General features: G+C 39.2%; 1 protein-coding gene across 14 annotated transcripts in view; it reads left to right on the forward strand.

Annotated features, from left to right (window-relative positions):
- Nucleotides 1-19,746, forward strand: part of DOK5 (docking protein 5) — a 136,906-nt gene that overhangs the window by 106,361 nt on the left and 10,799 nt on the right. For 6 of the 14 annotated variants that reach the window (XM_039498426.1, XM_039498418.1, XM_039498416.1 and 3 more), the window contains exons 3-6: nt 5,379-5,493; nt 5,573-5,713; nt 8,274-8,463; nt 9,804-9,939. In XM_039498426.1, coding sequence (XP_039354360.1) covers nt 5,629-5,713; nt 8,274-8,463; nt 9,804-9,939 — 411 coding nt within the window. In that variant the 5' untranslated portion in view covers nt 5,379-5,493; nt 5,573-5,628. Of the gene's footprint in view, nt 1-5,378; nt 5,494-5,572; nt 5,714-8,273; nt 8,464-9,803; nt 9,940-11,357; nt 11,693-15,534; nt 15,753-15,862; nt 16,215-16,387; nt 16,552-17,366; nt 17,500-19,746 lie in introns of those variants that run through there. The other 8 variants (XM_039498421.1, XM_039498422.1, XM_039498417.1 and 5 more) reach the window with 4 other exon arrangements.

Here is a 19,746-nt window from a genome sequence, read left to right on the forward strand (position 1 = left end):
AAAGAAAACCAGGAAAAATTCAGTCACAAATATTTCCAGTTATTTTCAGACTTCTTCATCAGCCATTCTTGCCAAAAAGCACAATACTAAAGATGTTAGCAGTCTGTCACTTTTCAACATAGATTGAACATACTTGTGCCAGGCCATTTGCACCATCTGCCACACAAGTGTCAGCTGAAGGAAGACTGCCTGGATACCTGGAGATGATGATGATGATGGCTTGTTGAGGGATTTAGTAGCCCAGTTATCAAGAGGTCTTTACACAGTTTCCCCCTCAGATACACAGGTGCAATTTTGAGCCTAAAGAACATGGATAACCCATTGGCTAAAGTTAGATCTTAAAAGAAGGGGGTTTTCCCATGTTGGAATGTGTCTGTCTTCTTGTCATTTCTTACATGTTCAGTAACAATTCCAAAAATAAAAATATAGCTGTGAAGAATAAAAGGGAAACAGCAGAGACTTCTGCTGCACAGCTCAGGCTACATAAAATGGCAGCCTTGAAAGCAAAGCACACAAAAAGTAAGTCTTCTGGCTGAAGAGTCTGGAAGTAGAGAATTGAAGAGTTGATCTGTGAAGGGATGTTGGTGGTTAATACTTCACAACCAATCATTTGTGTAATTCACGGTCCAAATGACACCCCTAGTGCTTGGTTTCTTCAAGTTATTTTTCTCATTGTGTTTATGAAGCCTTGCACCAAAAAAGAATTAGAGTTGAAGCCAGCTGGGAAGAGAAGGAATGATGTGCACATTATCATAGATATTTGGACCAGGACCAGAGGTCAAAATTGTGGATTATACATCTATCACAGCACACAGGGTAATGTTTCCACTGCAGCCTGTTCAGGTTTACAAAACCAAATATAATCAGAAAATGTTCATAGCTACAAGTAAAGGATTTCAGAAAGACCATACTGTGTGAAATGCCTCCTGCCCGAACTAAGTTTCCAGTGCAGTTTGCTCTAAAGTTTGGTAGCTGTTGATAAATTTTGTCTATGTTGCCAATCTTTCTACATTTTTGTTTACTATCTAACTTCAGTTATAACTGTGGGTTTTTTCTTCAGTATAATATCTGAAGTCTCATTTAAATCTATGGCAAAGTTCCTACTGACTTCAGTATTCCCAAGATTTGTCCTAAAGGGTGAAATTTACCCCATGCATGACCAGCAGAAGGCCCATCTGAAAGCCTTCAAAATAAACTTTCTACCAACCACGCCATTCTGTATTCCATATATTTTCCTCCTCTGATCTAATATTGGTGTGAAGAAGAATTTGTTTTGTTCATTAGGATTAATGTTTCTTGATAACCGTTAAATCAAAATTGGTTAGTATGGGCACTATGAATGTAATCATGATGAGAGATAGATAATAGTATAAATAGTCTTTGCTTTGTGATATAGTACGCTCATAAAGAGCAAATGTGAAAGGAAAAAGGAACCAAATGAAAACAAATGTTGCTGTTCAAATGGATGAACTTTGGCATTTCAAGCATGAATTGAAGTGTACTAAATTACTATTGAAATCTATTGCCCTGCCTTTTGGATTACCACAGTAGTTCTTCATAACTGCGTGACCTTTGAGATGAATTGATAATGTCAGTACTTTTTTTTCCCCGTCTTCAGTTGTATATTCTTCCCAAACTCCATAGTCATGATATGCTGAACAACTGAAAACCCATGTTTAAATTTATACACGGTTCGCTCAAAAATCTTATTTACATAAAAAAGAATTCCATTTGAAACTTCTAAGAGCCTAGTCACCTGACTACAGTGCTCCTTGCTCCTTACGAGGCCTGTGGAAGAGAGACTTTTGAACCCCAATCTACCAATGCATTTAAGCGCGTGTTTTAATGGTCCCATTTAAGATGATGAAGGCTGATATCTCGCATCCAATCTGCAGGCATTGGATTCTTCCATGGTAGCTCTGGTGTTGTACTTTGTGGCTTCAGCAAAAAGTTCTCTCAATGGCACAGGATCCTCAGTAGAGGGGAACTACTACATATAAGTCCCTTGAGAAAAGTCCTTGCCATTTTGGATGCACTCCATGACACAAGATAGGGTTCCCCTCTCTTCTTTGTCAGTTCAATTCCACTACTCAATAGAGTAGCTCTGGGGCCATTCTTTCCCCTGTTCAACAACAGAGGGGAACAGAGAGCTCCTTATTCTCTAAAGCAGTGGTGGGCAACCTGCAGCCCTTCAGGATATTCTGCTAGCGGGCCACGAGATAGTGTTTACATTGACCGTCCACAGGAACAGCCACCCGCAGCTCCCAGTGGCTATGGTTCGCAGTTCCCATCCAATGGGAGCTGCAGGAAGCAGTGGCCAGCCCACGCCGCTTCCCGGAGCTCTCATTGGCTGGGTACAGCAAACCGTGGCCACTGGGAACGATCAATGTAAACACTGCCTTGCAGCCCGCCAGCGGATTACCCTGATGGACCACTGCTTAAAGTGTCAGGCCACAGTGCTTATATTGATATTATTGTTAATATACATTAGGGAAACCACTGTGAATCATCATATATCCCATTATGAAACCCTTATCCACACTAAATAGTACATTATTCTGCAGGTAATACATTGATTTGTAAGCTACTGCTCAGCATGAGTACAGATAGCAGAATCTGGCCTTTATGAATGTGTAGAGAATATTTGGAAACAGAAGACTTTATTCTGGAAAGCTTTTCTCTGGATGTGTCAAGTCTAATGTAAATCATTGAAAGAATGCATATACCAGCTTCTGGCAACAATCTTTCTCCATGGTCTGGTCCTCTACCAACCACAAGATGAAGGCTACATTATTTCAGAGATGCCATATCAGTGAATTAGGTTATTTCACCTTTTTGTGATCATGGATTCAAATTCTGTAGACAAAAAACACCCAGTAACATCAGTCTGGCGAAGGCCCAGTAACTGGAGTTGTGAAGGGAATTCTACAATGTAGAGCAATGCTATTCACACAGGCCTAAGCTCACCGGTAGGGAAGGAGCTATAATACCATCTCTGTGTGGCCACTAATCTTGCACAAATCTTGAGCTGCCTCCATGTTGTTGTTGTGAACAATGGGGAGAACTAAAGCAGGCTTAACGACTTCAAGAAGTGGGCTCTTCCCTGTGTTCTATCTAATGCTATATGGTAAATGATAAGAGTAGTGCATTCTATGTAATACTGTAGCAAACTATTTTATGGGTCAGATTCTACCATTCTCTACTCAACATGAGTAATAATTTACTCCACCATTAGTCCCATTTTCTTCAGAGGAACTACTCAGAGAGAGTAAAGTAGTATTCATTGTGAGTAAGAGAGGGAGACTTTGGTCCTAAAAGAGGAAATGTCTACTGTTTCTCTCATGCTATTGAATTCTTTCCTTGGGGGCGAGAAGGAAATTTTAGAAGTTGAACTTGGCAGCTGATAATTTGCAGTTCACCTGTAATGGGATGAAGTGGGAGGGGAATATATATTGACAGATTTCTTATTTTTATCAAAATGTTTGTTAGTGTCTTGTTAGCATCAGGAATGCTCTTCCATCATGGGCTCTCTCACCATAGCTTTCCCTGTAAAAGTGGGAAGAGATCCTGCAAATTAAGCACAATTACATTATCCTGTTTAAAGCAATGTCAAGATTGATTCTAAAACCCATAGGCAAGAAAGACTGAGTTCTGAATTCAGCCACTTGGAGGTGAGACTTAGCAGCTGGCTTAGTGTTTGTGTGATGACCCTCCTGACTTTTTTCTGCTGCTTCTCAATGAAGTCTGAGTCCAGACACAGGTTTCAGCCAATGCATTGCTTTTTTTATTTTGGAGGCTGCTCACAATGCACCCATCACTTTGCTACTTTCCCCATTCTCCTTCAGGAGAGGTTAGCTTTCAAAGATTTTCCTCCTATAGAGCTGTTCTCTCTCTCTCTCTCTCTCTTGCCAGAAGGGAACATGCAATAAAACTGCTTTGAGGAGGAACTGGGTCAGACAGGGTCAGTGGGAGCCTAAGGCTCATTAGGATATTTGTCTCTCACTTCTTTATAAATAGATTGTAATGCCTTTTAGTTTTTCAGTACTGTAGAGAACCAGCCCACAATGGTTAAAAAACAAGTGAAATTTTCCACTGGGATGTAATGTTGCTTAATGTTACAATACCCTTTCAGTAATATTCAGAGAACTAGGAAAACCTGGACAATGATGGTGCAAGCTGTCTTTGGAGAGAACAGGTCTAGCAGCCACATCCTTCCTCTTTCTGATGAAATTACCAAAAAAATGCACCAGTGGAGGGAGTGGCTGAAGTTCATGTTCAAATGGTTATTTTGGCAATGAAAATGTTGAGATGTAAAGACAAGATTTTTTCCAAACCAAAAGCCTAAAAATGTAGTCTCCTGATTCCATATTTAGCCACTTCCCTGAGTGTTAATAGTGCAGAGCAACCAACAGTTACCACTGAGCCAAATTTTAGGCTCTTTTTTTGGTCAAAATCTTAGTCCAGGCTGGAAAATAGGGCTCTTTGTGTAGAAATATTAAAAATCACCTGTTGTCTGCTGAAGCTGTCTACTAGAGCTGGACAGAAAATGGGAGATTTCCACAGGGGAGGGAGAAATCAACTTTGCATTGAAAAAATGAAAACCGGAAAATCAAAACTTTTTCAGTTTTTATCAACCAAAGCCTGGAAATCTCTGGCTAAAAACTACTGAAAACCATATTTTTGAGGGGTGGAGAGGACTTAAACATTTTGGTTTTCAGGTTTTTGTATTTCTGACAAAAAAATGAAAATTTTCAAAGAACGTAGGACATAGGACTTCAAGGGACCTCCTTGGTCATTGGGTCCAGCCCCCTGCTATCACAGGCCTACAAGGAAAGTGGACACTTCTGTTGAAAAACTAATTTTCCATCAAAAATAGTTTTAGGTGAAAAATTTCACCTACACTAGTGTTTACTCTTCCATAGAGCAAGTCATAACAGAATCGGTTTCACCCGCTAAAAGTGAGTGGCTCAAGTGAAATATTTTCTCTTGGTCTTGTTGCTACTTCTGCTGCACCTGTTTGCTCTTTACCATGTACTTCATAATGATGTTTCCCCACTGGCGTGAATGCTGCTTCCTGAAGAGATGATTCCACCATCCCTGTGGTTTAAATCCTGCTTTTACTGGGTTTCACTGGAGCTTGTGCACAGACAGAATGAGGCAGTGTGGAAGTGTCAATGTGACTACATCATTTAGAATCTTCAGGTTCATCTGAGAGCCTGATTCATGTCAAGATGGCTTTTCCTTGTGTGTGCTCATGGGCTCATTCTTTTTGGGTTTTTTTCTCCAGCTTGGCTTAATGCGTTTCCTTTCTCTCCTCCAATAGTTCAATAGTCATTATTCAAGGATTCTAATTAGAACTCCAAATTACTCTTTTTCAGGTCACGGAACTCAATAATGTGAAGAATATATTACGACTGCCAAAAAACACGAAGAAACATGCTGTAGGCATTTATTTTAATGATGACACATCCAAAACCTTTGCTTGTGAATCAGGTGGGTAAACTGGCACAGTATATTAGAAAACACTGGAATGTAAATTGTGAAATTATAAACATATTGTACCTACACACAGATTTTCTGGGCATTTATACAGAACTCGAGGCGGATGAGTGGTGCAAAGTGCTGCAGATGGAATGCCTAGGAACTCAGATTAATGACATAAGCCTTGGAGAGCCTGACTTGTTGGCATCTGGTGTAGAAAGGGAGCAGAGTGGTATGTACAGAAATATTGAACTTTATAGCATTTAGAAAGTTTTAGAACATAATTCCTACCTGAGGGCATGGCTCAGTTACTGAAATGTTTGGGCTGTGCACGGAGAAACCAGAAATATACTTAAGTTTTTACAACCTGTTGCAAAAACCAAACCAACAAACCAAAAAAACAAACCCCAAAACAAAACTAAAAACACGAATCTTGATTGTTATCAGCACTAACCTGTTCTGCTAATCTGACACTCTGATTTAGGATTTTAGAAATGTTCTAGTCAGATTTTTTTAGCCAAATTAGGTGCATTGTAATCTCTTTGGGGCAGGGAATGCTTTTTGGTTCTGCATTGGAAGGAACCTAGCCAAATAAGGTCCCAGTTCATGACTGTGGCTCGTAGGCACAAATACAAATAATAAATATAGCAATATAAATAATAATTGCATACATAATCTGAGCTCAATTACTTTACTTGCATATGGAAATCAGCTAATTGCATGCACACGTGGGCTTTCCATGATTTAATTAGTGCACACAATTTTATTAACAGCATGCAAAATACAGTTGTGAATGCCTTTTGTGTGCCCACATGCATATACCTTGAAAATACACTCCTCTTTGAGAAGCACAGGCTGGAATCTCTCCTCCTTTCAAGCAGCCCTAATTATTAGCTTATTTCCCCTCATGTCTGTATACTGGCCAAACACACGGTCTAAGATGCCCATGTATGGTTAACATATTAGAATTTATAATTAACCCTCATCCCATTTCTGTTGCAAACTGAGTCCAGGGACTTGCACTAAAAATATAATGGAGAATGCAACATCAACTACATTTTTAACCATTCATTGAACCTAAAAGAGTTAATTTTGAAAGTTTAGGTTGTCTTTTCACCTGAAGAAAACCTGGAATTCCTTTAGAAGCATTTCTCCAAGCTTTTTTAAAACCAGATTTCAGAGTTAAAAATCTGAATCTGTGTTTCATTCCATTGTCTTTTTGGAGCAGGGGCGGCTCCAGGCCCCAGCACGCCAAGCGCGTGCTTGGGGCGGCAAGCCACTGGGGTGGCAAAATGCCTAGAGCCGCCCCTGTTTCGGAAACATTGTCTCCGTTGTCCATTGCAATTCCACTGGCTTAAACAGAGTTATACCATCACAGAACTAATGTAACAGAGTGGAGAATCAGATTCTAAACCTCTAAAATACTATCCCGACTTGAAATTAAAGAACATATTAATTTTCAGATTTACTTGCCACTTTCCTCTATCAATTCTGATTGTTACTCATTCAATCCAAAATATGTGCACTAAGTCAAGTGAATTAAAAAAATGGTGATGAATGAGAAGGAACCAGTTTGACAAGTGGGTGAGTGGCTTTAGATAATTCCATGTCTGCGAGAAGTAGACTGAGGGAATCCTCTTTGCGAAATTGAGTTCTTATAAAATCTTAAGCAGTCATGAACATAGATTAGAGATTTATTAAATGCACAAACTTGCACTGCACTTTAACTATTCTTGTGATGCTTTTTATATACAACTATAATTATTAGAAGAGAAGTTCATTGCCATAGTTCTTCACAATGACACATGTCCTGAATATAAGGCCTGAGTAAATAGGCTTTGTCTGGGGAATCAAAGCCTACTTGGGTAGAGAATGCTGAATCTTCTGTGTGATCCCAACCCGGGCCAGAGCACTGGAGTGTTTCCCAGCTCTTCCTGAAGGTCATGGGTAACAAGTTGTAGCCTACTGCAGCCTTCCATATGACATATTGTCAGTGAATTTGTGTAGGTCTGGATCCATTAGCAATGTCCCAGTCACTTCCCAGGCCATACCAGAGCTCACCTCCCTTCCAATCTCCTGCAGAGCAGGCCACTGGGGAGTTTAGTTGTGCAGCATGCAGAGAGCTGTTAAATTCCATTGTGTGGCTTCTGTATGGTCTCTGATTCTTGCAGCCCCACATATTAAACCTTGGTAGCTTGAACTTTCTCCCTTGGTGTTTGGAAGTTGAAGCTGGACAAATTCAGACTGGTAATAAAGTGTAATTTTTTTTAATGATGGGAGAAAATTAACCACTGGAACAATTTTACCAAGTCTCATGGTGGATTTATCACTGATGATTTTTAAACCAAGGTGGGACTTTTTTTTCTAAAAGATCTGCTCTAGGAATTATTTTTGGGAAATTCTATGGATTGTGTTATACAGAAGAGCAGACTAGAGAATCACAATGATCCCTTCTGGCTTGGAATCCAGGATTCTATTAGGCCCTTTACGGATGAGTAATAAAATAGACCCTTGCCTCAGAGAGCTTCAAATCTCAGTTGTTTTAAAAGGTGATCACGTAGATAACACTTTATCGATTTTTAGAGACCATTGCTATGTACTGTTCTTATGGTACTTAAATGGCTTCACTCTGTATGCAGTATATTTTTAGAAATAAATGCAATCAATTGAGGCAAGCGAGTTTTTATTCTTGGTGTAATTGCTAAAAGTGCATATAAGACTTTGTAATTATAAATAAAGGAAAAATAGGAAAATCTTAGAGATTTTAGACCAACCATTTGTTTTTCTTCCAGAGAGATTCAATGTGTATTTAATGCCATCCCCTAATTTAGAGGTGCATGGGGAATGTACCTTGCAGATAACATTTGAGCATATCTGTCTTTGGGATATCCAGAATCCCAGAGTAAAACTCATCTCTTGGCCATTAAGTGCCCTCCGGCGGTATGGACGAGACCCAACTTGGTTTACGTTTGAAGCAGGGAGGTGAGTGCTTTGCTATAATACTGTAAGCCATTTTCATAGAGAGGCAATAGGGGGTCTAATTCTAGGTGGTACTAATGGGCTTCCCCACCTCATACTGAATTGAATGAGCATGGAGATTGTTCAGAACCTTACAGAGGATGCTCCACACCTTGTTCACGTTTCATCCTTTTGATATGGATAGTTTTAAGTTGCTGCTTAAAAAACCACAAATTTTTGCAGACTGATTCTACTTTTTACTGTGTAGTTATTTTTAATAAATATTGTACATGAGCCCAGAGAATTGGATGTACAGATTTAAAAAAATGGGGGGGGGGGAATATCATACTCTATCAGTAATTCGTACAACACAAAGATTGACCCGTGGTCACTAATAGCACCTACCTTAGCCATAATGGCATGAAGATTCAATCAGGAGTTACTAATGGATCTACTAGCTACATGTACAAGTGTTTCAAGTTGAAGGCAAACTCTGCTCTCAAAATTTTACTGGAGTTCTGTGCAATTAGGGAGAGCTAAATAGCGGAGTCAGGATCTGTCATGTAGATGCAAGAGGAATTTTGCCTTAAAGCATTGGCATTAGTGTTAAAATGCTATTTTCATTCCTGTTAGACCCTTATGTTTTCTGTTGAAATGGATGTTTCTCTATAGAGCTGAAAGAGCAACAGTCTGAAGAGAAATGGCATGGTGGCTTCACACAGGTCCCAGAGGAAATGTTGTGCTCTCCTAATGGTGCAAATCAATATAAGCCTAATTACTGACTTTCTCTGCAAATTTACATATTGGTCTTCTCAATTAAAAAAAGTTCACATCCACCAGTGCATGTGGAGGTAACATTTCTCTTCTTAGTAACTCTTCTGATCTAAGAGACACTTCCCTATTTCTAAAAACATCTTTAATAAATCTAAAGAGATTCACAATCATTTAATTTAGTTCAGTAATGTAGATTCCAGACAGGGGCCTGAGTCTCACAGCTGAATCAAACCCTTTCAAGCGTACATAGTTTGAAAGTGAAATACACCAAGGACTTGATTCTGTACATTGAGAAGCAATTATGTGCAGAAGTAAATACTACTCCATGAATATGGGTTGGAGAATCTGGCCCGTATGTTATTGATAATGATGAGTAATCATCATATCCTGTTCTAGCAGTCTGTATATATGCTTATGAAGTTGTATCTAAATCCATGTGTTGTACTGCAAACAATCATTTGTTATTTTTATTACCTTTTGCTTTGATATCACTTTTTTTTTACAGCAGTAGTGCCGAAAATATACTTTACAAATCACCCTGAACAAATGAAAACCTCACATTTGGATCATTTCTGTTCTCGCTTTGACAGGATGTGTGACACTGGGGAAGGACTATTCATCTTTCAGACAAGAGACGGGGAGGCGATCTATCAGAAGGTTCACTCAGCTGCTTTGGCCATAGCAGAACAACATGAGCGCTTATTACAGAGTGTGAAAAATTCAGTGGTATGGCTGTTAGTTGTGTTTGTCATCCAACACTCCGCATTAATGAGTAACACAATCCATAGACCACTTTCTTGAGCGTGTTCTTAATTTTTGATTTACGGTTATTAAATAGTTTGAGTGCATGATGATTTTCTTCTCTTCTAGTTAAGGTGGTAATGTGTTCAGTTCTGATGGCATTTAGCACTTGAGGTTACTAAAGCAGTAAATAATGATTGCTTTTTTAAGCAACTGAAAGTAAAGACATTTCTGCATTATATTCCTTGATTGCATTATTTGTAAAACCATCAAGAGGTGTAAATTGCTATAGGAAAGATGGCTGGGTCCTGTAGGCACATGTTTTCCATTCTCATTAGCTTCCAATTATTAATCAGCAACTTGAGTAGTTTATTTGGTAGTGTTTCTCATCAATGTAATTCCAAAATATTGTGGCTGACTCATGGTTTTCCATTTATTAATTGATGTCTACACTTTAAGAATAATTTAGAAAGTGTCATATGTTGTTAAGGGGAAACTAATACTAGTCTAGACTCTCAAAGCATCTCAGCTTCCCGGGGCTGTAAAATGCTTTAATCGTGTCTTCAGACCTGGTTTTTTGACATTTACAAAACTAGAGAAATTAGGCATATAGAGACTCAGTAACTGGCATGCTGGATCAGACCAGTGGTATATGTCCTGTCTGTGTAAAGTACTTATACGGCTCCCATCATTGTAGCATCTGAGCACTTCACAGTCTTGAACAGGAGTACTTGTGGCACCTTAAAGACTAACAAATTAAGGTGCCACAAGTACTCCTGTTCTTTTTGCGGATACAGACTAACACGGCTGCTCCTCTGAAACCTGTCACAATCTTGAGTGTATTTGATCCTCACAACACCTCTGAGAGAGGGGGAAGTACTGATTATCTCCATTTTACAGCTGGGGAACTGAGGCACAGAAAGACTAAGTGCCTTGCCAAAGATCATATAGGAAGTCTGTGGCAGAACAGGAAATTGAACACTAGTATCCTGAATCCCAAACTAGCACTCTAACCAGTTACAGATGTTTCAGAAGATATAAAATTCCCTTAATGGAGAACTGTGGGATAACCTGACCATATGGGAAATTTTCTCCTTATTCCACACTGATAGTGATTGGCTTATACCCTAAAGCATAAGGGATTATACCCCTTATCAATACTTATCCTTCCTAATGTAAACATGTTGTTATTATCCATATTAATGTCTAGTCCTTTTCAGAATCCTTCTAAGCTCCTGGTCTAAGGGATATATTGTGGCAGTGAGTCAGGCTGGATGTAATTGGTTGAGATAAAATGGAAATCGTCCTCTGAAATTTCATCCAAAGGTCGCCCTTTTTGGGGAAGATTAATGTATTGAATTAATATTCCACCTCTGCCTCCCCCACCTTTTTATCTTTTGTAGGTTTTTTTTGTTCTTCTGAATGTGGGCCAGGAACTGGAATCAGAATCACAAAAACAAAGCTAGAGAGGCTGTTCTCATAGTAATTCCAGCCCAACCAGAATGAGGAAATACAAGAAACCCTGAAAGGAAAAAGAATTTAACTGTTCTCTTAAGGTGTCAAGCCAAATTTTGCAGATTGGATAATTGAGCTAAACTTCAATTAAGCAGCCACACTAATAAATAATTCATTGGTGAAGTTTGTAAGGTATTTTGGGGGAGCTTGAGTCTGCTATTATATAAAACAAAATTCAATGCTGTATATTTTTTTTTACCTAAAAAGGTCCAGTAGTAAAACATTCACTTGTTTCCAGTCAATTTGTAGCTAATAGTGACACTTCACAGATATTGTTACCTTAGTAGCTTTCCTAGACTTTCTGCCTTGTATTCATTTCCTTAATCAGCATCTGTGATCACCTTGTAGGGTAGGAATATGGGGATGTTTTTACCAAGAAGTCATTCTTGAAGGCAAGATTCTTCTGTTGAATCCACATGGTATTAGCTGGCTCCTTATATAGTCACTGTCATTATGTGAATAGGACATCCACATGTGTTGCCATGACAACAGAATACAGCATGCCAAACCTAAATGCAATGGTAAAAACTCTGCTCCAAGTGCAGCCATTGGGATTTTAGCAATTTCCAATGCAGCCTTCAATTTATTAGTTGATATTTGGGTTGTACTTGTCAAGGACACACTTTGCTTTTCTGCCTCTACAAACGCATTGACCTGAGGTTCAAAATCAGTAGCAAATGAAGTTTTATACTGTTCTTTCTCTCAATGCAGTATCCTCTACTGATATATTTCTTAGAGCTGTGTAGATGACTTTCTGATGGTTGAAACAATGGGTTATTTTCAAGTCTTCAGGAGCAATGTCAGCCTTTCATCAAAGGGGGAATAAAATGCTGATAATTATTTTGTTTATCCTGAATTATCAGCTATTTTACTAGTGTAAGAAAACCACTCAACAAAACAGATTAAAAATAGCCTGGCATGGGTCATACATACCTTGGAAGCAAGGACTGGCTGCAGTCCACTAGTGTTGGAAGAGACCGAGTAACATGTGTTGTCTATTCAGTCATAGCTATTTTCAAAGACAGTCTAAAGTCTGTGGTAACTTTTTCCTATTGAAGTGAATAGCATTTTCAGGCCACTTCATAGCTGGTGTTTTTACAGAAGTGTAAATGGCAGCCTTATTATGCAATATGGTATTTGAAGAGTCACTTCAATTGATTCTTAAAATACTAAACTGTACTATAAAATCATCACCTCAATCACTTCACAAAGATACAGCTGCCATAAATTTCAGTGGGGAGCAGCTGCAACCAGGGGCGGCTCTAGGCATTTTGCCGCCCCAAGCACAGCAGGCAGGCTGCCTTCGGCGGCTCACCTGCAGGAGGTCCCCGGTCCCGCGGATTCGGCGGCAGCCTGCGGGAGGTCTGCCGAAGCTGAGGGACCAGCGGACCCTCCGCAGGCATGCCGCCAAAGGCAGCCTACCTGCCGCCCTCGCGGCGACTAGCAGAGCGCCCCCCGTGGCTTGCCGCCCCAAGCATGCGCTTGGCGTGCTGGTGCCTGGAGCCGCCCCGGCGGCAACAGATCTAAACTTCATTTTACTTAAACTAGGTCCAACTGTAACTTCTAAAAAAACAGTCAATCCTAGAATGCTAACCTGATGAAAACATACTCTTCTTTTCAATTTAAAGGCATATCATTTAGTATTGGTATACAAAGATGAGCCCATCTGGATACAGACTTGAGACCAACCAGAAATTCAGATCTTGGGTTTCTGGTGCAGCCCATCACAAGGATGGCTCTGAAATATGGCTGTGGATCTAGGTTCAGATTCCAGCCTTCGTCCTAGAGTTCAGAGTGTCCAGATTAAGGTTTTTGGTTGTCTTGTTAGATCTGAGAGAATACTTCATACTAGGTAATCTATTTGATGAATTTCGCCTCTTTTGCTGATCACAAAACATGTTCAACTACATCATGAAATTCTCATTTTTATTTATAAAAAGTGTACCTGGGAAGGGTAGAATATGTAGATTATTAACATTCATTTTAGAACTCAAATATTCACAGAAAATGTTGTCCACTATTTACTCATCTCTAAGGTCCATATCTAATCATTGGCTCAGGTACTCCAATCTGGCAGAGTTGTGCTTAGCACAAGACTGGTGGAAGGTTGGCAGAAGTGACATTAAGCTACTCACATGCTCCCCCAGTTCTGGTACTGACAAGAAATCAGGCTAGCCCCCACTGCAAATTAGAGCAGACAAGGGATCATTTCAGATAAGATGCTGTGACTACATGACCTTTGTCTAGACACATGACAAGTCTCATATGGGAGTGGCGTAGGATATGCCAATTTTATAGCTTCTTTGCACCATTGGTGCAAAGCAGCCGTGTGACGCATACACACCAGATGGTTGCATTTACTTGTCAGCAAAGTGAATTAAAAGATGTGTCCTTTCTGGAAAGAGTAGAAACAGTGTTGGCCTTCTGCTTGGGCGAATTTCACTCTTTCTGATTATTTGCGAGCACACCGCATATCTGGTTTATACCCACCCTTTTCATGCTTTCTTCCTTTCTGTTTTGTACTGCAATTCAATGGAAAAGTAATATTTATTTACAGCACAAACACATTTTTCAAAAACCATGAAAGATTATCTAGCTGGCCTAATAATTGACCAACAGAATTATAGTTTTTGACTGTTGCCATTTATGCCAGGGCTCAGTTCAGGTAGTTTGAGAAGGAACCTCATTACTTCTCATGATGGAATATCAAAACTTAATAAGAATGAATCTTCCTAGATCTGGCAACCGAAATCCAATATTGCCTAGAATGATTTTATTGGCCAGTTCAGAGGGCAGCCTAGATGCTCAGGGGTGGATTTTCAGACAAAGGTACATCTGATGCATATGATAATACAAGTGCAACTGGATTATTGGATGGCAAATTGCTAATTATGGTCATTTCCATGTGTACTTGTAATCATTAGAAATGGAAATTAGTGCTGGGAATGGTACTTCCTATCTTTGGGACTAGAAAAGAGGAGAACCTTGTAGTAGAAAGGATGACATAAGTAAACCCGCCAAAAAAAAAAAAAAGCATTAACATATCCCTGTCTGTCTGAAGATGTTCAAATAAAAATATTTCCTCTTCTACAGCATTTGCATATCTTTTGCAATGGATTTGGTAACTGCCTTAACTAAGCAATTATTGTCTTAAACAGTTTGAATTGACTACATGAACCTACTTCACCTGGCAGAAAAAAGCCCCATCTCAATTAGGGCTGACAAATTATTTAAAAAAAAAATCACTATTAAGTGTGAGATTAAAAAATACTATTTATTTTCTTTTTTTTCCAGTGCAAATATTTATAATAAAGATATCAAGTAAGCATTATACACTTTGTATTCTGTGTTGTAATTGAAATCAATATATTTGAAAATATAGGAAAGCATCCAAAATATTTATAATAAATTTAAATTGGTATTCTATTATTGTTTAACAGTGCAATTAAAACTGTGATTAATCGCAACTGTTTTTATCTAGTTTGTTTTTGCATTAATCACATGTATTAACTGTGATTAATTGACAACCCTAATCTCAATATAATAATCCCAGGACTAAGATTCAGGTACTTTATAATTAGAGTGTTTGATAAATCTCTGAAATGTATACTCATCAGATTAATGAACAGATCACACACTATTAACAAATGTTTTACATAAATTACCTAGGTATTTTGTTGTTTGTTGTTTTGTTTGTTTGTTTTTTAAGAGCAAGAACACATGAAATACTAATTTGTGGGATGGTGGTGGTAGGGAGTTATATTCTTAAAAAAAAATAAAAAATCTGACCCAAACCTTTAGTCCTGGCTGGGCTGTGCTTAGTGTGGGACCCAAGAGAGGGTGCAAAGATGACTCCCTCAAACTGCTGGACTGTTTGGAAACCAATCCCCAGGACTAGGTTTCATCTTGGTAACTGTCCTCTACATAAGCCTCTAATACAATCCCCATGCCAGGGGAATTCTCAAATGCACAGCTAGGGCAGCTTTACTCTTCTTTTGCAGCACTAGAATGACACAAGGGACCATAGTAAGAGTGATAATTTGGCCTTTTTTCTGTATTCCACAGAAAACATTTAAAAAACATTGGAAACCCCAGTAGAAATATGTGTTTTATTCGCAATGGACAGATAATATTGGAGAAGTATTGTAGGTATTAGACGAAGTTCTATTCTCAGTCACACTAGTGCATTCCTACTGAAGAAGGACTCAAGGATGCTCTCCTTGTTTAGGAGAAGGATTTAAGATGTGGAGACATTCATCCATAGAAATTTCAGGGAGAGCCAGGTATATACACTATATATTACATCTTGACTGTTTTCATTAATTTATTGAAATATGAACTAAAATAGTAACTTACTTTTCAGCACTGTGTTTTTGCTTCTCTCTGAATGCAGAATGGAGTCACTAATATGGCACAGAATTCCATGGTTGGCTGAAACACCACGCAATAACGTCCCATCATACTGCATTGTTTTACAAAATAGCATTTGGCTCGCCTCTAATGGTGAAATGGTACAATGCCACCACTGACTCCCGAGTGCCTCTAAATTGCTTTTTCTGTTACGTATATGCATCAGAAGAACATTATCAACAGACTACACCATCCAGGTTGCCAGTGAACCTCAGTATACATCGAAAACCCTGCTAATGATCACTGTACCATGGTCATCCATCCAAATAGCCAGTAAAATGTCAGCCTTTGTGAGACTGCCTCCACACTGCATTATGCAGTCATCTGTTACAAAGGTCAGAAAAAATCCAGTCCCTTTCATTGCCTTTAAGAGGAGATTTTCCTTATACCTTAATTATGGTGAAATGAAGAAGCCACCACTAAAAGTGCTCCTAAGTAGGGCTGAGCATAAATGTTTGTCTTGATGGAAGAGGATGCATTAACGTGCAGTATTTTTGTGCTAGTGCAGGGTTCACCAGCAAGCCATCACAAGCGCTACAGTGTATTCTCTGCAAAGATGGTGTCCCATCAGGGAGAACGGCAGTATCTTTTGGATGGGATGTGACTGGAAGGGTCCCAATAGCCTTTAACCAATGACATGAGTGGAAATATCTAAGCAGCACTCCCCACATGGTAGGTTTTCAGTTTGATGTCCTTAGGTTGCCAAATCATTCACTCACCAAGTTAATGCAACACAGATTCACGCTTCTCTGCTCTTGGCCAACTCGTAAGCATTGTGCATGTGCACATTAGCATTTCATTTCCTACGGCTTTCAACCCACTTCTTAGTGCTGAGTGTTTATGTGAAATAAAACCAGCCAATTATCACGTCATTCCGGCTCCTCCTGTTGCTGCAGAGATACCAGTGAATTAATTATGGGAATGAAATCAGTCATGGTCTAGACAGGGTTTGCATAGAATTTGAGCTGTGTTGACACAGTCGGTGTGTTCAGGACATAGAATTGCTTCTCCTTATCTCTCCAGACCCATTTCCCTTCCTTTTGGGTCAAAACTCACAGCAGGCTCTCCTTCAGGCCTTTTGCTTTCTCCTCCTCAAATCTTCTCCCCCCCGCAAGTCTATTTCCCATCCTCCAAGGATGTCCCACTTCTAACTCCACTTACTTCAGGAACATTGTACAGTCATTTAAACTCCCTTCTCACACAACCTACCTTAGAGACACTGTTAAATGGAATTCAGACTGCTAAAGATTTTGTGCAGTTGGGGAACTGTCAAAGTCAGTGTTCTAGTTTTACATTTCCTGGAATAGATCCCTAGTTGTTTGTTTCTATGGTGCTGAAATGTATGCTAACACTGATGTTTCTGCTGATACTTTATTGAAGAGACTGTAAGTGGAAGTGTGTGTTGTTTAGAGTGATTCACTAATAGTAACTTCGATGTGGGCTTTTTAAAGATCAGTAGTTGACTTGATGTTTGTTTTTCCTTTCAGATCCCAAGCACAATGTCCACACCTTACAGAAAGGAGGTTGTAAGCGAATGAGTTCTGCTAAATAACTTCAACCCTGACCTGAAGAAGAGCTCTGTGTAAGCTTGAAAGCTTGTCTCTCTCACACCAACAAAAGGTGGTCCAATAAAAAATATTACCTCACCCACTTTGTCTTTCAAATCTTTACTTCATCTCCTCTAAGACAGCCAGCCCTTATCTCTGCCTCTTCTGTGTGCTTGCTTGACCCTTCCCTTTTCGCTATGAAATACACTAATTTTGTAAAGATTCTTTCCCTCCATTTCTAGATACAGGTTTTTTTAAAGGAAAATAAAAGTTGAAGCATGCTTGAAGCATGTCTTTCAGAACATATTCTGCAAGAACGCAGTGTAGTATAGATATTACTGTGCTTTTTGCTCTCAAAATAACAGAGATTTTAAGAGACTCAGGATGATCCAGGCCTAGCCTATTATGTATGTTGGCACCTCACGTGCTTTCTTAAATATTATTATTTATATTACTGTAGCACCTAGGAGCCCTAGTCATAGAGCATGACCCTATTGTACTAGGATGTGTATAAACACAGAACAAAAAGATTGTCCCTTCCCCATGGAGCTTACATTCTCCAGAATTTTTTTCAGTTAACTTTGGGTTTTAGAGCCCTTAGTCTGACTTTGAGGACAGAACCTTTGGCAGTGTCACAGAGTTAAAGTTGAAGAAATGTGTAGCTTACTGTTGGCTGGGGAAAACATATTTATTAAAAATGGAATTTATGAGAAATTACATTAAAAAGTCAAAATTCAGAATATGTTTACCACCTCTAGTGCAGATCTCATGCATTTTTGTATCTTGAAGCACAGTGTAATTGACAATGCTTTCTACTTTAACATAAAGAATTAGGGAATATAGCTGAGAGTGTTACATGTAAGGGAAGAGGCCCGAGACTGGTTTTTCCATGAGAGAGTTTTAGCTCAAATGCATTTGCTGATCTCAATTGCAGAAATATGGCACCAGGAGACAGGGAGTCTCCCAGGAAGTCCTAAATCCTAAATGGATTGGGACTTCTCCATTTGAGATTCCAGTCTTTCCTGAGGCTCCACTAACCCAGTTGCAATCAGAGGAGACATTCAAGCTGAGAAAATGGTCAGGAGGTAGGACATCCTCCTGGAGGGTCCCTAAACTCTGGGAACAGCTTTCTACCCTGATCTGAAATACATAGGGTCTCCTGACCTTCAGAGGAAGCTGTAAGATGTGTCTATATGCTAAGGTTTTTGCAGATGAAAGGTTTTGGCAGAGTTTAGGTCTGCACAAGGGAGAGAATCTTTGTGTTGTAAATCTTAGAGTTGGTAGGGCAACTCCCACCTTTTCAAGTTCTCTGTATGTGTATATATATCTCCTTACTATATGTTCCATTCTATGCATCCGATGAAGTGGGCTGTAGCCCACGAAAGCTTATACTCAAATAAATTTGTTAGTCTCTAAGGTGCCACAAGTACTCCTGTTCTTTTTGCAAATACAGACTAACATGGCTGCTGCTCTGAAATTTGTGTTGTGTTGTTGACTATCAAGTGGTAGGATGATATGTAGTATTCTTGGTTATCCTTTTTCTGTGCAAGTTTTATTTCATGTTTTTGAGTTCTCCAGGTTGTTAAGCTTTGTGATTTTTGGTGTTCACGTATTCATTGAAAGACACCAGAAATTGTTTGATCCTGTTTACGTTAGCAGCTGGGACAGCTGAGAAAGTTTCAATGAGGTTCATATAAGCATCTAAAAGTTTCAAACGTGCTCTGAACATCCAAAACTTCTTGGCCTGAAAATTACGCTGGAAATATCATGAGAACAAGATGTCAGGTTGGGCGGGCTTGACAATCTCCCAAGAATGGAGCACAACTCAGTATCTCTCTATTTCCACTTTTGGTCTCATACACAACAAAATATAGAGACAAATACAAATAGCATTATTTTAAATGTCTTGGTTCAAGTTGGGAGCAAATTGAAGGGCCTAGGTGATCTACTGGTTCAGGAAGGGATCTGCTTCTCTTCCCTTTCTGCTACACATGCTTCGTCTCTGATCTGAGCCACATCACTTGCTGTCTCTGTGCCTCGGTTTTTCTTTTCTGTAGAGTGGTGGTAAAAGGTGGCTCACTGATCCTTGCATTCATTGTTTGTTTGGGTATGCAAAATGGCTGCATACCCACTTCTTGCAGGTGCAATCAGTCAGTGCACAAAATTAGAGGCGAGCCAAAAAATTATGGCATATTTAATTTGATACGTCTTGATTTAGAAACTGCCCATGTCATAAAGAGTATTGTATCTCAACGTACTTTATTTGGTTGACTAATGTGATTTGAAATTACTGTAATTTGTTAGCTTTCCTGTTTTCAGT

The sequence above is a fragment of the Mauremys reevesii genome, linkage group 13 (genome assembly GCF_016161935.1).
Source record: "Mauremys reevesii isolate NIE-2019 linkage group 13, ASM1616193v1, whole genome shotgun sequence".
NCBI classification, from domain to species: Eukaryota; Metazoa; Chordata; order Testudines; family Geoemydidae; genus Mauremys; species Mauremys reevesii.